General features: G+C 49.6%; 1 protein-coding gene and 1 long non-coding RNA gene across 11 annotated transcripts in view; both read left to right on the top strand.

The window, feature by feature from the left end:
• Positions 1 to 2,794, top strand: part of DYSF (dysferlin) — a 71,800-nt gene extending 69,006 nt beyond the window's left edge. For 6 of the 10 annotated variants that reach the window (XM_072927828.1, XM_072927824.1, XM_072927827.1 and 3 more), the window contains 2 exons: positions 1,076 to 1,223; positions 2,586 to 2,794. In XM_072927828.1, coding sequence (XP_072783929.1) covers positions 1,076 to 1,223; positions 2,586 to 2,624 — 187 coding nt within the window. In that variant the 3' untranslated portion in view covers positions 2,625 to 2,794. The remainder of the gene's footprint in view (positions 1 to 1,075; positions 1,224 to 2,585) is intronic. The other 4 variants (XM_072927832.1, XM_072927830.1, XM_072927831.1 and 1 more) reach the window with 1 other exon arrangement.
• A 7,868-nt stretch (positions 2,795 to 10,662) lies between these two features.
• Positions 10,663 to 12,966, top strand: LOC140683853 (uncharacterized). The gene is made up of 2 exons (XR_012055415.1): positions 10,663 to 11,977; positions 12,544 to 12,966. It is a non-coding gene; the product is annotated as an uncharacterized lncRNA (long non-coding RNA).
• Positions 12,967 to 13,498: the final 532 nt, after the last annotated feature.

Raw genomic sequence — 13,498 nt, 5'->3', positions numbered from 1 at the left:
GGAGGTCTGGAGGACCAGTTCTGTGGAATTGGGAAGTTGGTCTGGACCATGAATCCAGTGGGATTGGGATGCTGGTCTGGACCATGAATCCAGTGGGATTTGGAAACTGGTCTGGACCATGAATCCAGGAGGATTGGGAGGTCATTCTGGTCCACCAAGGGGGACACTGCTGGGATGTATCCAGGAAGATGGAAGAGCTGAGCCAGTCCAGAGGGACTGGGAGGTTAGTCCAGAGCATGAATCCAGTGGGATTTGGAGTCTGGTCTGGATCACCAATCTAGATTTGGGGGACTGATCTGGACCACCAGTCCAGTGGGACTGGGAGACTGGTCTGGATCGTCAAGGAGGATGCTGATGGGACATACCCAGAGGGATGGAAAGCTGACATATTCCCGTGGGATTGGGAAACTGGCCTGGATTACCAGTCCAGTGGGATTGGGAGGCTGGTCTGGACCATCAATCCAGTAGGATTGGGAGGCTTCTCTGGACCCTAAATCCAGTGGGATTGGGAAGCTGGTCTGGACCATGAATCCAGTGGGATTGGGAGGCTGGTCTGGACCCTAAATCCAGTGGGATTGGGAAGCTGGTCTGGACCATGAATCCAGTAGGATTGGGAGGCTTCTCTGGACCCTAAATCCAGTGGGATTGGGAAGCTGGTCTGGACCATGAATCCAGTGGGATTGGGAGGCTGGTCTGGACCACCAGTTCAATGAGATTTGGGAGATGGGTCTGCACCAACAAGGAGAACATTTATGGGATGTATCCAGAAAGATGGAAGACCTGAGAGCAGTGGGACTGGGAAACTGCTCTGGACCATGAATCCATTGGGACTGGGAGTCTGGTCTGGATCTCCAATCCAGCAGGATTTGGGAGACTGGTCTGGACTACCAAGGTGGACATTGATGGGACATCCTCAGAGGGATGAGGAGCTGACACATTCCAGTGGGATTGGGAAGCTGGCCTGGATCACATATCCAGTGGGATTTCAAGGCTGGTCTGGGACCACCAAGGCTGGTGAGATTGGGGATCCAGGAAGATGAAATTCCAAAGTGACCTCCCCTTCCCTTGGCTCCAGGCGTCCCGAGACCTCCTTCCTATGGTTCACGTCCCCGTACAAGACCCTGAAGTTCATCCTGTGGCGCCGCTACAAGTGGGTGCTGATCCTGGCCATCCTCCTCTTCATCCTGCTTCTTTTCCTGGGAATCTTCGTCTACGCCTTCCCGGTACGGAGCGGTTGGGAGAGGACAGGGATTGGCTGAGATCTGAGGGTGGTGGGTTCAGGGGGATGGAAAATTCTGTGCTGAGGAACACAACGGGTTCAAAAGGGACTTTTTTGGGTTTGGGATCCTCATGGGAAAATATGGAGGGGTTGGAGCATGTCCAGGGATGGGAATGGAGTTGGGAAGGGGATGGAACACCAGGAAAAGCTGAGGGAAAGGGGCTCATCCTGGAGAAAAGCAGGATCGGGGTGACCTTCTGGCTCTCCACAATTCTCTGAAAGTTCGGAGCCAGGTGGGATTTGGGATCTGCTCCCAGGAAGCAACAGGACAAGAGGGACAGGCTTCAGGTTGTTCCAAAGGAATTTTAGGTTGGATGTTGAGGAAAATCCCTCATGGAAAGGGATTTCCAGCTCTGGAGCAGTGGCGGAGTTTCCATCCATGGAATTATTCCAGAAACATCCAGATGTCGCATTTGAGGACATGGATAATGATGAACAAGGGTTGGGGCTCTTTTCCAACCTCAACAATTCCATGGTATCAGGAATGGTGGAGATCCCAAAAAAACATGGGCAGGTCATTCCTGGGCTGTCCTCAGTGACACAAAGTGCTGGCACTGGGACAGATCCCAAAGTTTTTCAGGATGCAGAGGGAAAAAAATTCTGGGATAGCTTTGCCTGCCTTGGTTGCCTTTGGCAAAATTCCATCTGGAGTTGCCATCTGGATTTGTCCTTGGAATAAATGTGGATGGGGCAGGGCTGGAGGAGCCTCTCCCTGCTGGAAAGCTCTGCATTCCAGAAAAATCCTGGCACAGCTTTGGGAATGCTCCAGGACTCCTTTCCAAAGGGGCAGAACAGGTGATGTGCCTGTGGAATACACGGCCAGGAGTTGGGTGGTGAATCCATGAGATCTTTGGGAATCCCAGAGGATGGGAAGGAGCAGCGGGATCCAGAGGACAGGAGGAAGCTCCAGGAAATCAAGGAAAACTTGGAATGCATCCCACCAGTCGGACACTGGTGCTGGAGGGAGGGGCCAAATTTATTCCAAAGGTTTGAAGGGGTGGGAATTTCTCTTAAAAAATTTTGGGAAGAGCAACCAAAATCCAGGAATGACTCTCGGTGCTTGTCAAATTCTTCCAATGATTCCCTTATTTTTCCAATGATTCCCTCATTCTCCCAATCACTCCCTTATTCTTCCAGTGATTCCCTCATTTTTCCAGCAACTCCCTCATTTTTCCAATAATTTGCTTATTCTTTCAATGATTCTCTTACTTTTTCTAGTGATTCCCTCATTTTCCCAATGATTCCCTTATTTTTCCAACAGTTCCCTCGTTTTTCCAGTGATTCCCATGTTTTTCCATCCTTCCAGAACTACGCTGCTATGAAATTGGTGAAACCATTCAACTGAAGCTGCTCCTGTGCCTGCCTGGGAATTTTGGGAAGGAATATTGGAAGTGGAGAAGGAACAACCTCATCCAGGCCTCCAGCTGTTGTCAAAGACTCCGCTTCCCTTTGGAATTCCACGTGGGAATCATCACCTAACCAAAGCCTGCACCAAAATATTCCTGGTTTTCCAGCCTTCTGTGTTTTGTTTGGGTTTTCCTGCTACTCTGGTTGGTAAATCCCAAATTCCAGTAAAAATCTGAGGAGGGAGCAGGAAAAGGACCTTTCCACGCATAAATTGGGAATGTGCAGAGGATCCTCAGGGCAGCATTTAGGATTTGCCAGCCTGTGCAAATCCCACAGATTCCAAGCACTTTTTGCTCTCTGATCCAGCCTCATTTCCCTTTTCCCTGTATTATCCCATTTATGTATTGTAAACCTATGGAAAATGTGTTGGAAAACCAGAATCCCTGGGGTGACACATCGCCTTCCTAAAGCTGAAATCATGGGAATGGGAAAGACTGTGGTGCAAAACCTGGGATTTGGAGTTGGTGCTCCACAAAATCCCAGTTTCTCTTGGGTTTTGAGGCCTTTGCATTCCCCCATGGAATTCTGGAGCTGGTTTTCCCTTGGAGCTGCTCCACAATCCCACAGGTCTCCCATTCCAACTGGGAGAGGAATCCCGGGAGCAGCTGGGCTTTGATTTCTTCTTCTCCCGCTGTCTCCCAGCCACTTTTGTGGGAATTCTTTGTCTTTTTAGTGTCAGTATTTGCAGAATCCCAGAATCCCTGAGGTGGGAAAGGAACTTTGGGATCATCCAGTCCAAGCTGTGCCTGATCCTTGCTGAGTGCCACAACTGGGAATTCCTTGGAAACCTCCAGGGATGGGGATTCCAAAGCTCCCTGGTCACTTCCAAGGCCTGACCACATTTTCCACAAGGAAATTCCTACTGGTGTCCAACTGGAGCCTCTCCTGGGACAACCTGAGGCTGTTCCCTCTTTTCCTGTTGTTCCCTGGGATCAGATCCCAACTCCTACCTGGCTCCAAATCTTCAGGGGGTTGTGCAGAGACAGAAGGTCCCTCCTGATCCTCCTTTTCTCCAGGCTGAGCCTCACTGATATTCCTTCAAAATCAGCCGTTTTCCCTTGTATTCCCAAAGATTCTTATGGAAAACATCCCATCCCATACTCACCTATGCCAGGCACTAATGGAGCAAAGAATCTATCCCAGGGTGGGATTTGTTTCCTAAACAAATCCATGATCCACAATCTGCTCAGGCCCCCACAGATCCGATGGGAATGCTGGCACATTCCCGTTTTTGCTGTTCCCTCCTTCTGTCCCTGGAGCAGGATGATCCCGTGGGATGTGGCACTTGGGGATTTGTGACCTTGGTAGGGTTGGACTTGAGCTCAGAGATCTTTCTCACCCCAGATGGTTCCGTAATTCCAGGATTCCCGGGATTTTCCAGTGCTGGGAGAGTGTTAATCCTCAGATTCTCATCCCGCGAGGAATCTTCTCCCATTCTCCCCTCAGAAAAATCCCATTAATATCCGGCTGCTCCGACGCCTTTGATGATTTGGGATCTTCCCATCCTCCCTTCAGCAGGATGAGAGTTATCCTTGATTCCATGTTTTCCTTGGAGCTGTGGCTGCTCCAAACGAGCGAGAAGCCAGGAAAAGTGATCCCGAGGGATCAGTTTCCTGGGAAAAACCGCTGATAGCAGCTCCTGTCCTGTTCTGGCTGGGATTTTAAGCCAGGGCATAAAAAATTGGGAAAACAGCCCAACTGCTTTGTTGGATGGGGATACAATCCATGGGGGATTAAATCCCGGGATTCTCTTTGAAACATCTCCCGGAATGCACAGGGAATCTCCTTCTCCGTGTTTTCCACACAGAAAACACACAGCTTTGGGATTTATAGGGATTTATAGGGATTTATAGGGATTTATAACCCCATCCCTGCTGCTGAGCTTTGGCTGATCCATGGCCCCTTCCCAAAAGTTGGAGCGGAGGAATCGGCTCTGGATTTGCACATCCCAGGGTGGAGGTTTTATTTTCCATCGTTAAATGCTTTGTTTTCCTTCAGTTTCTCCCTCAAAGCCTCCCAACTCCATTTCCACCCCCATCCCTGTTTATAGCCACCATCAAACCACCAGGATTCGCTCCAGTTTTCCAGAGGTTTTATTATCCCAAAGGATCTGAGGAGCCAAGGACAAAAGTTGCTTCTGTTTGGCCCTTGCTGGGATTGGGAATTTGGGTTTTATGGGAATGTTGGTCCTGCTCCTTTCCCACCAGGATCCAGCTGTGCCAGAGAGAATCTGGAATTCCCTGAGCGCTCTCCTGGAATTCAGGTCCAATATCTCTTGGATTTGTAGGGATTCTGGGATTTCCCATCCTGGTGTAATTCCCCGTGATCCCAACCCAAAATCCTGGAGCCAAGAGACCCAAATGGATGTGTGATCCATGCTGGAATTCCAAATGTGGGATGCTCACCCCCCATCCTGTCAGGAACACCGCTGTCTATCCCAGAAAGACAAGGAATCAAAATCCATCCACGGGTTTCCTTTGGAATGTCCAAGGCTGGCTTGGATAAGGATTGGAGCTGCCTGAGATTATGGAATGCCTGGAATGGGATGGGCTTAAAAGTTTGGGATTCGCTCCAGAGACACTTCCAGTGGGAAATCCTAATTTATCCCCAGCATTCCCCTGGCAAACCTGGGTCAGCAGCCATGGGAGAGAAGGATCCATAAATCCATAAAGACGGGGATTTCCAGAAGGAAATCCGTGCTCCCAGTCCGGTTTTCATGCCAAGAGGACCCGGTGGGTAAATTCAGGTTGGAGCATCTGGAAAAACAAACTCCATCCCATTTTTTTTACCCCTGAACAGCCACATCCAGCTCCAGGCCTGGTTGTGTCTTCTCCAAATCCAGGTGGGAGCTGTAGAAAGAATTCCCTGTGGCTTCTGGTTATCCAGGGAATTGGATGGAATTTGTTCTGGATCACCCGTGCGTGCCTGCCTTATCTGCAATAATGCCCAAAGCACTGTGAATCCCAAAGAAATGCTCTGAAATATTCCTGTTCCCGGTGTTTTGATTGTGGGATGGAATTGTGGCTCCTCTTGGGAGTGGGAATAGGAAAACTGGAATTGAGGAGAAGGGACGGATGCAGGGAAACCTCAGAGTCCCTGAAAGTGCTCCAGGAGAGTTGGAGAGGGACTGGGGACAAGGGACAGAGGGACAGGAGCCAGGGAATGACTCCCACTGGGAAAGGGGAGATTGGGCTGGGATCTTGGCAAGGAATTCCTGGCTGGGCTGGAATTCCCAGATTTGCTGTGGCTGCCCCTGGATCCCTGGCAGTGCCCAAGGCCAGGTTGGAAATTGGGGCATGAAAACAGTGGGAAGAATCATCTGCTGGCAAATCTGTGGCTGGAAAACAAAGCCTGGATTCATTGTCTCCCTCTATGGAAAACAGGGAACAATCGGGATGAGTCACATCCAAAGGGTGGGAATGGCCTTGGAGCTTCCCAGCAACTCCAAAGAGGGAAAGGGAGGTCATTGGAGAGGTTTGGAGTTCTCTGTGCTGGAATGCCGGGAAGAGCTCATCCCTCTTTTCACCCCAGGGAGTGGGAGAAATCGGAGTCAGGTGCCTCCAAATAATTCCTGGGTTTTTTTTAGGAATTATGCAATCTGAGGGAAAAAAACCAGGACAATAACTCAAATACAGGTTGGATTTTATTTCTATTTTCCAGTTGTCCGAATAATCAGGGATTGGGAATTCCATTATTTCCTTTGCAAGGATAAAACCCTAAAAATATTCCTATTCCCATAGGATAATGGAAATTTCCTTCGATTTCAGCACAGTTTTTTTAAGCAATACTGGAAATTCCAAATTTTGTGGGCAATGGAGATATCTGGGATCATGTCCCTCCGGGTCTGAGGTCCGGAAATCCCAGAGATGTTAAGACTTTAATCAATTGATTAATTATTAATTAATTTATGATTAATTGATTTATTTTATCAAATTAATGATTTTTTAACTAATTTTTAAAGTCTCAACTCGATCCTGAAAAATTACCTTGGAGAGAATCATTCTCTCTTTCTTACCTCTCCCACCTCCATCCCAGCCAGGAATTAGCACAAATCAGGGATTTGTCCTGAATATTTAATTTTGGGAAATTCCAGCCTTCCCATAGAACTGGATGGGAGGGAGTTGGACATGGAAAAAAGCCGGAAAAAAAGACAAGGAAGAGAGCTGGGATATCTGGGAGAAGGGAGACTCTCATTCATGTGGGATGAGATTGGAATTCCCAGGCTCATTTAACATATCCAGAACCAGAAAAGAGCTGGGAATAAATCCCAGCTAAGCAGGAAAACCAAAAATTGAGATCAAATAGAGAGGAAAAGGCTGTGGATGCATCCCGGATTTTATTCCAGTGGGAAAGGCAGCTGAGGTGGGGTTGAGCCTTGACCTTCCCTCGAGGTTGGAATTTTTCCATGATCCTCCATCTTCCCAAGCCACAGGATCATGGAATCATGGAATGGTTCAGGGAAAGGACCTTAAAGCTCATCCCATTCCATGAGCAGGAACACTTCCCACCATCCCAGGATGCTCCAAGCCCATTCCAACCTGGCCTTGGGCACTTCCAGGGATGCGGAGCAGGAAGTTCACGGAGAACCAAATCCCAGATTCCGATGGCTCAGAGCTCCGCTGGTGAGGAAAATTTTCCATCCTCTCTTCACCATTAGGAAAATTCCCCTTGGACAACTTCTGGGCTCCATGGAAAAATTCCAAACCTTCGTGTCCAAGTCCTCCCTGTGCCAAGGAAAAGCCAAGGCTGGAGAGGGTCTGGAGTGGGAATTCCACTCCTGGTGTGCCAGTGGGTGGATGAGACATTCCAGGCTGGCTAATTCCAAGAGTTCTGCTTCCCATTAAAGTGCCGATGAGCAGCTGGAGCTCTGGAGTCCATTAAATGCCACTTTTCGGGAATGGGCTTGGATTCCAGCTGTTTATTTTTATATCCAGGGAGCTGAGCACTGGATGCTGAAAAAGGAATAAAAATGGATAATGGGATGTGGGATGGAAAAAACCATCGGAATATCAAACATGGATTCCCTGCTCTGACATCCCAGGCGTGGAAAAACCCTTTTAGAAATATCGGCATCCTCAGCACCCAGAGGTAATGGAGAATCCAAAATTCTGGGATTGGAATATCCAGAATTTGTACAGGGAAATGTGGCTCTTAATTTCCCTGGAATGGATTGCCTGGGAAGAGGGATGGGAATCCTTCTTCCAAAGGTGCCTCGGGAGAGACTTAAAAACTGGGAGAAACAGGATGGAATGAACAAAAATGGTTCCAAGTTCTTCATTTAGGAAGGAATTCCTCTCTGTGAGGTGACAGTGGGGTTGGGATGGAATTCCCAGAGAAGCTGGGGAATTCTCATCCCTGGCAGTGTCCAAGGCCAGGTTGGACATGGATTGGATAAACCTGGGATAGTGGGAGGTGTCCCTGCCCATGGATGGGGTGGGATTTAAAGTCCCTTCCCACCCAAACCATTCCCCCAAACCATTCCAGGATTCTGGAGCCCCTCTGCCATGGAGCCAGGCTGGGAGAGCTGGGAATGTTCCCCTGGAGAAGGGAAAATTCCAGGGAATGCTCAGAGTCCCTGGAGGGGCTCCAGGAGAGCTGGAGAGGGACTGGGGACAAGGGACAGAGGGACAGGAGCCAGGGAATGGCTCCCACTGGGAAAGGGGAGCTTGGGCTGGGATCTTGGCAAGGAATTCCTGGCTGGGCTGGAATTCCCAGATTTGCTGTGGCTGCCCCTGGATCCTGGCAGTGCCCAAGGCCAGGCTGGATGGGATTTGGAGCAGCTCCCAACACATTCCCAAACCAATCCCTTGGGTCAGGTGGTTCTCTGCTGGATCAAATCCAGCATTTCTCTGCTCCAAGGATCCCACCAGCAGCCAGAAATTGGGACAGCTCCGCTTTTCCGCACCCCACAGAGCCGGAGCAAACGCCGGCAGCCGCTTTTCCAATAACGGTTTATGGGAAATCCATGGATTTCCATCAAAGGATCTCTCCCAGCCAGGTGGAAAGGCTGAGCTCGTAACCTTTTATTGCTCCTTCTCCAGGGAATTGTTCTCCCACTGCTGAGCCGTGGACATTGGGAAGGTGTTAAATTCAGGCCCCTCTGGAGCACCTTCCTCTCCTTATCCCACCATCCCATTTACACAGGACCCTGGGAATGGCTCCCAGTGGGAAAGGGGAGCTTGGGCTGGGATCTTGGCAAGGAATTCCTGGCTGGGCTGGAATTCCCAGATTTGCTGTGGCTGCCCCTGGATCCCTGGCGGTGTCCAAGGCCAGGTTGGATCCACCTGGGTTAGTGGGAGCTGTCCCTGCCAATGGATATGGTGGGATCTCTGGGATTTAAGGTCCTGTCCCATCAAAACCATTCCAGAATTCCAAGTCAGATCTCTCCCAGGTGCAGAATTCCATTCCTGGAAGGGGCTTCAGGTCCTCCCAGAGGGAACAGGGTGATGAGATCCAAAGTGGTTTCTCGGGGATCATTCAGCACCATCCACAGGGAAATTTTGGAAAACCAAAGAATCCTAAAATCCCAGACTGGCTAGGGTGGGAAGGGACCTTAAATCCCATCCCATTCCATGGGACACCTTCCACTATCCCAGATTTACTCTAAACCTTTTCCAACCTGGCCTCCTGAACTCCTGGAAGCCTGGATCCATCAGCTGATGGTGACATCACAACCCCGAGCCGTCAGGACATTCCCGACTCCCAAAAATATCACTTCTCCAGAGGCCAGGAAGCAGCAGCAACCCATCCATCCTGTCAGCACGGCTATTCCCAGTTTTTTTCTGGCTCTGGGAACACAGGGAGGGTGGGAAGTGTGAGGGAAGGGGGAGTGGTGGCACATCTGGATGCACTCAGAGCCAGGGTGGTGGCAGCTGTTCCCTCATCCCGGTCGCTCCAGGTCTGGAATCAATTTCCAAGGGGTTTTTCCTGCCTAAATTGGAGCCCAAAGTCTGCTTGGCTCCTTCTCTCCCGGTTTTCCAGCTGGGATTTTATTCCTTAGCCTCGGGAGGCTTAAAAATAGAAGGGGTGGAAAAGGAGACTGAGATGCTCTTCCAGAGGGAGGGAAAGGAGGGAATTCTGTGCTCCTTGGAGCAGGGAAGGGGAGAAATTCCAGCAGGAGATAACCCTGAGCTGGGTTATTCCCAAAGGGATTGAAAATCCAACTTTCCCATTCCTGATTTTTTGCTGGAGGTCATTTAAAGTGAGGTTGAATTCTGGGAATGAGATGAAATCCAGGATTTTACCTCGGAAAAATGGCAGTGCAGGGCCTGCTGATGGAACCCTGTGCTCCAGTGAAAAATCCGGGATGGGATTTGTTTAACTACGTCAGAAATTTGTCCGTGTAAATCCCCTGGAATTCCAGGGGGCTCCCTTGGTGTAAAAACTGGGAAAGGGGCACACAAAAGCAAATTTTGGGAAGGCGGGAAAGGATCTTTGTGTCCGGATTCAGGTGGAATGTGCAGATTTATGGGAAAAGAGCTGATTTATGGGATTGTAACCAGTGAGAGACAGGAAAATTGGGAATGGCTTCCCACTGCTGGAAGACAGAGTTGGGTGGGATATTGGGAAGGATTTTTGGGAAGTTTGTCCCAAAAAAGCACCAAATCCCAGGTGGTTTCACAGGTTTTCCATATCCACTGGTCAGATTCTTGCTGGGAATTAATTCTGTGAATCCTTCTCCAGCCCCTGGAGAGGGATTCATCCCAATAGGGTTGGGAAGAGTCACCTGGAGCTCATCAGATCCGGAGCATCCAGATTTTGGGAGCAGGAGCAGCTCCCTGGTGACGTTCGTTCCTCTGGAGAGGTTCTTCCATCCCAGGAGAAAAAAAAAAACGGGATCATGGAATGAGTTGGGATGGGATGGATGTAAAATCTGAGCCGGTTCCATCCAGGAATAGCTCCGACTATCCCAGGAAAATCCAACCTGGCCTTGGGCACTCCAGGGATCCAGGGGCAGCCACAGCAAATCTGGGAATTCCAGCCCAGCCAGGAATTCCTTGCCAAGATCCCAGCCCCATCTCCCCTTTCCCAGTGGGAGCCATTCCCTGGCTCCTGTCCCTCTGTCCCTTGTCCCCAGTCCCTCTCCAGCTCTCCTGGAGCCCCTTCGGGTTCTGGAAAATGTTCCAAGATTTCCCTGGATTTGTTCCTTCTCCAGGGTACATTCCCAGCTCTCCCAGCCTTTCCCCCAGCAGAGCTGCTCTGTCCCTCTGATCATCCCACTCCTAAAAAAAATCCTGGAGCCATCCATGGGCAGCCACTCTAAATCCTGATCTTTGCTCCTAAAATATCCATGAGGAGCCTTGGGAAAAGCTCGGCTCTGGAGAAGAGTTTTTGGAAGTGCTGATGGAGCTTGGGATGGATTTGGGATCTGCGCATTCCTGCACAAGAGAAAAATCCCAACCAAAAAGCCCTCCCAAAAAATTCCAACAAAAAATTAGGTGGAAATGCTGGAATTCAAAGGATTTTCCACCTCTTCCAACATTCCAGCTTTCCCTCCAGGAGTTATGGATCCATATCCCATTTTAGGGCCTGAGAAGGGAATACCCAGCAGCACCCAATCCTCATTCCTTCACTTCCAAGTATGCAAATTCCACCAGAAAATAAAGATTTTGTCCCAAAATCACTGGAAATGACAGACAGGATTTCTTGTAATCTTCAGGAAAACTCGGAATCTGTGGGACAAAATCCATGTGGAACAAAAAGTTATTTTTAGCCATAGTCAGGCTCCATTTGTTCCTGCTAGATTTAGGATTTAGAAATCCAGGACCTTTTTCTTTTAATCCCTGCTCCTCTCTGGAATTCCATTTTTTTTTTTTTTTTTTTTTTTTGGCTAAAACCTCAGCTTTCCCAACAACCTTTTCCTGGTTTTTTGCCCCCAGTCCTGCTCCACTTCTTCCTCAGGAAGAGTTTTCCCGTCTCTGCTCTGCTTTATGGGATTTCCATGCCCTGACACGACCCCCATTAAACCCAAATAAAAAGTCCGGCTGAAGACAAGAATTCCTCTGGCTTTTCCACCTTTTTTTCCCCCCTCCAATCCTTCTGTTTCTGGGCTCATAATTTTTTACGAGCTCGGTGATTCCGAGCGATTTCATTTCCCAGCTCCCTTCATTATTTCCATGTTGGGAATTTTATTGGCGGGGAAGGTAAACAAATAACATTTGTTTTCCCTAAAATCCGCATTCCTCCCTTGTTTTCCTGGTTATTCCCAGTCTGGCTTCTGTTTGTCTCATATCCCGTGGCCACGTGGAAGGGATGGAGATGTCGGAATATTTTGGATCCCTGTTTTCTTGGGTAAGGTTTGGGTTTGGAATGAGGGGGTTAAAAAAAAAGGGGTTTTTGGGGAAAAAATGTTTTTTGGGGATACATGGCGAATAATTCCCAGAGAAATTTTGGATGTCTCATCCTTGGAAATGTCCAAGGCCGGGTTGGATGGGGTTTGGAGTAACCTGGAATAGTGGGAGATGACCCTGCCCATGGAAAAAGTGGAATGGAATGGGATTTAAAGCCCCTTCCCAACCCAAAATATTCCGTGGTTTTATGAGGGATATGAAAAATTCTCCCCCAGGAGCTGAGCTCCCAAAAGGAAGCAGCACATCCAGGGAATCCCAGAATTCCCACACTGAGCTGGAGCTCTGTGCACACCCTGGAGCAGGACCTGTCCATCCCATCCCATCCCATCCCATCCCATCCCATCCCATCCCATCCCATCCCATCCCATCCCATCCCATCCCATCCCATCCCATCCCATCCCATCCCATCCCATCCCATCCCATCCCATCCCATCCCATCCCACCCCACCCCGGGATGGGCAGGGAAAAGCTCCCCATTCTCAGCATCATCCTATCCCAAAAATCCAGATCCATCCCTGGGAAGCGGGAAGGGAAAACTTTGGAGCAAGAAACACTCGGAGAGGATTTCATCGAGCCGCCCCCATTCTGTTGGCTGGAAATAAATCCACGGAGCACAAAAACGCTCTCAGGGACTCACAGGTGCTCGAAGCCTGTTGAAATTTTCCGGGACTTGCTTTTTTTTCCCATGAAAATGGGATTCAAATCCATCCAGGGCATGGAAGAGCCCTTGAAAAACACCCACGGAGCGGAGACATCCTGCCCCGAGAATGGATGAAAAGTCCTTGATTGGAGGTTTCTTCCCATTTTCCCTCTTGATCCGTAGGAAAAGCGGCTCCTTTGACGTGGTTGTCAATGCCTCGGGAAGAGGGAATGAGCGCAATTAGCTCGGGAATTGTTGCGGAATAAAGGTCAGCTCGTTAGCGCACGGAATTAATTCCCAAGTGGTTTTTTCCAGGAGGCTCTCCAGGCCCTTGGGAGGCTCAGCCAGGTGAGGCAGGGGAAGGAGGGAATTGCGGCTTCTCCGCTGCCTCCGGCACGAAACAGATCCGGAATTTTCCTCTCGAAGCAGCTGTGCAAGGCAGCACCGGGGGCAGCTATGGGGGTGCAAAAATATCCCTGTTTTCACAGAATCACAGGAAAATTTGGGATGGGATGGATGGATTTAAAGTTCAGCCAGTTCCAGGCAGGGACAACTTCGACTATCCCAGGTGGATCCAACCCCAGTGTCCAACCTGGCCTTGGGCACTGCCAGGGATCCAGGGGCAGCCACAGCAAATCTGGGAATTCCAGCCCAGCCAGGAATTCCTTGCCAAGATCCCAGCCCAATCTCCCCTTTCCCAGCGGGAGCCATTCCCTGGGTCTTGTCCCTGCAGGCCTTGTCCAGTTGTTTCCAGTTGGATCCTGCCCGGGATCCAATCCCAATCCCTGCTGTCCTAATGATTAACTGCTCCTGCCTCTGGAA

Source organism: Taeniopygia guttata, chromosome 4 (genome assembly GCF_048771995.1).
Source record: "Taeniopygia guttata chromosome 4, bTaeGut7.mat, whole genome shotgun sequence".
Taxonomy (NCBI): domain Eukaryota; kingdom Metazoa; phylum Chordata; class Aves; order Passeriformes; family Estrildidae; genus Taeniopygia; species Taeniopygia guttata.
The sequence above is the reverse complement of the archived record's forward strand: the minus strand, read 5'-3'. Positions and strand labels throughout refer to the sequence as shown.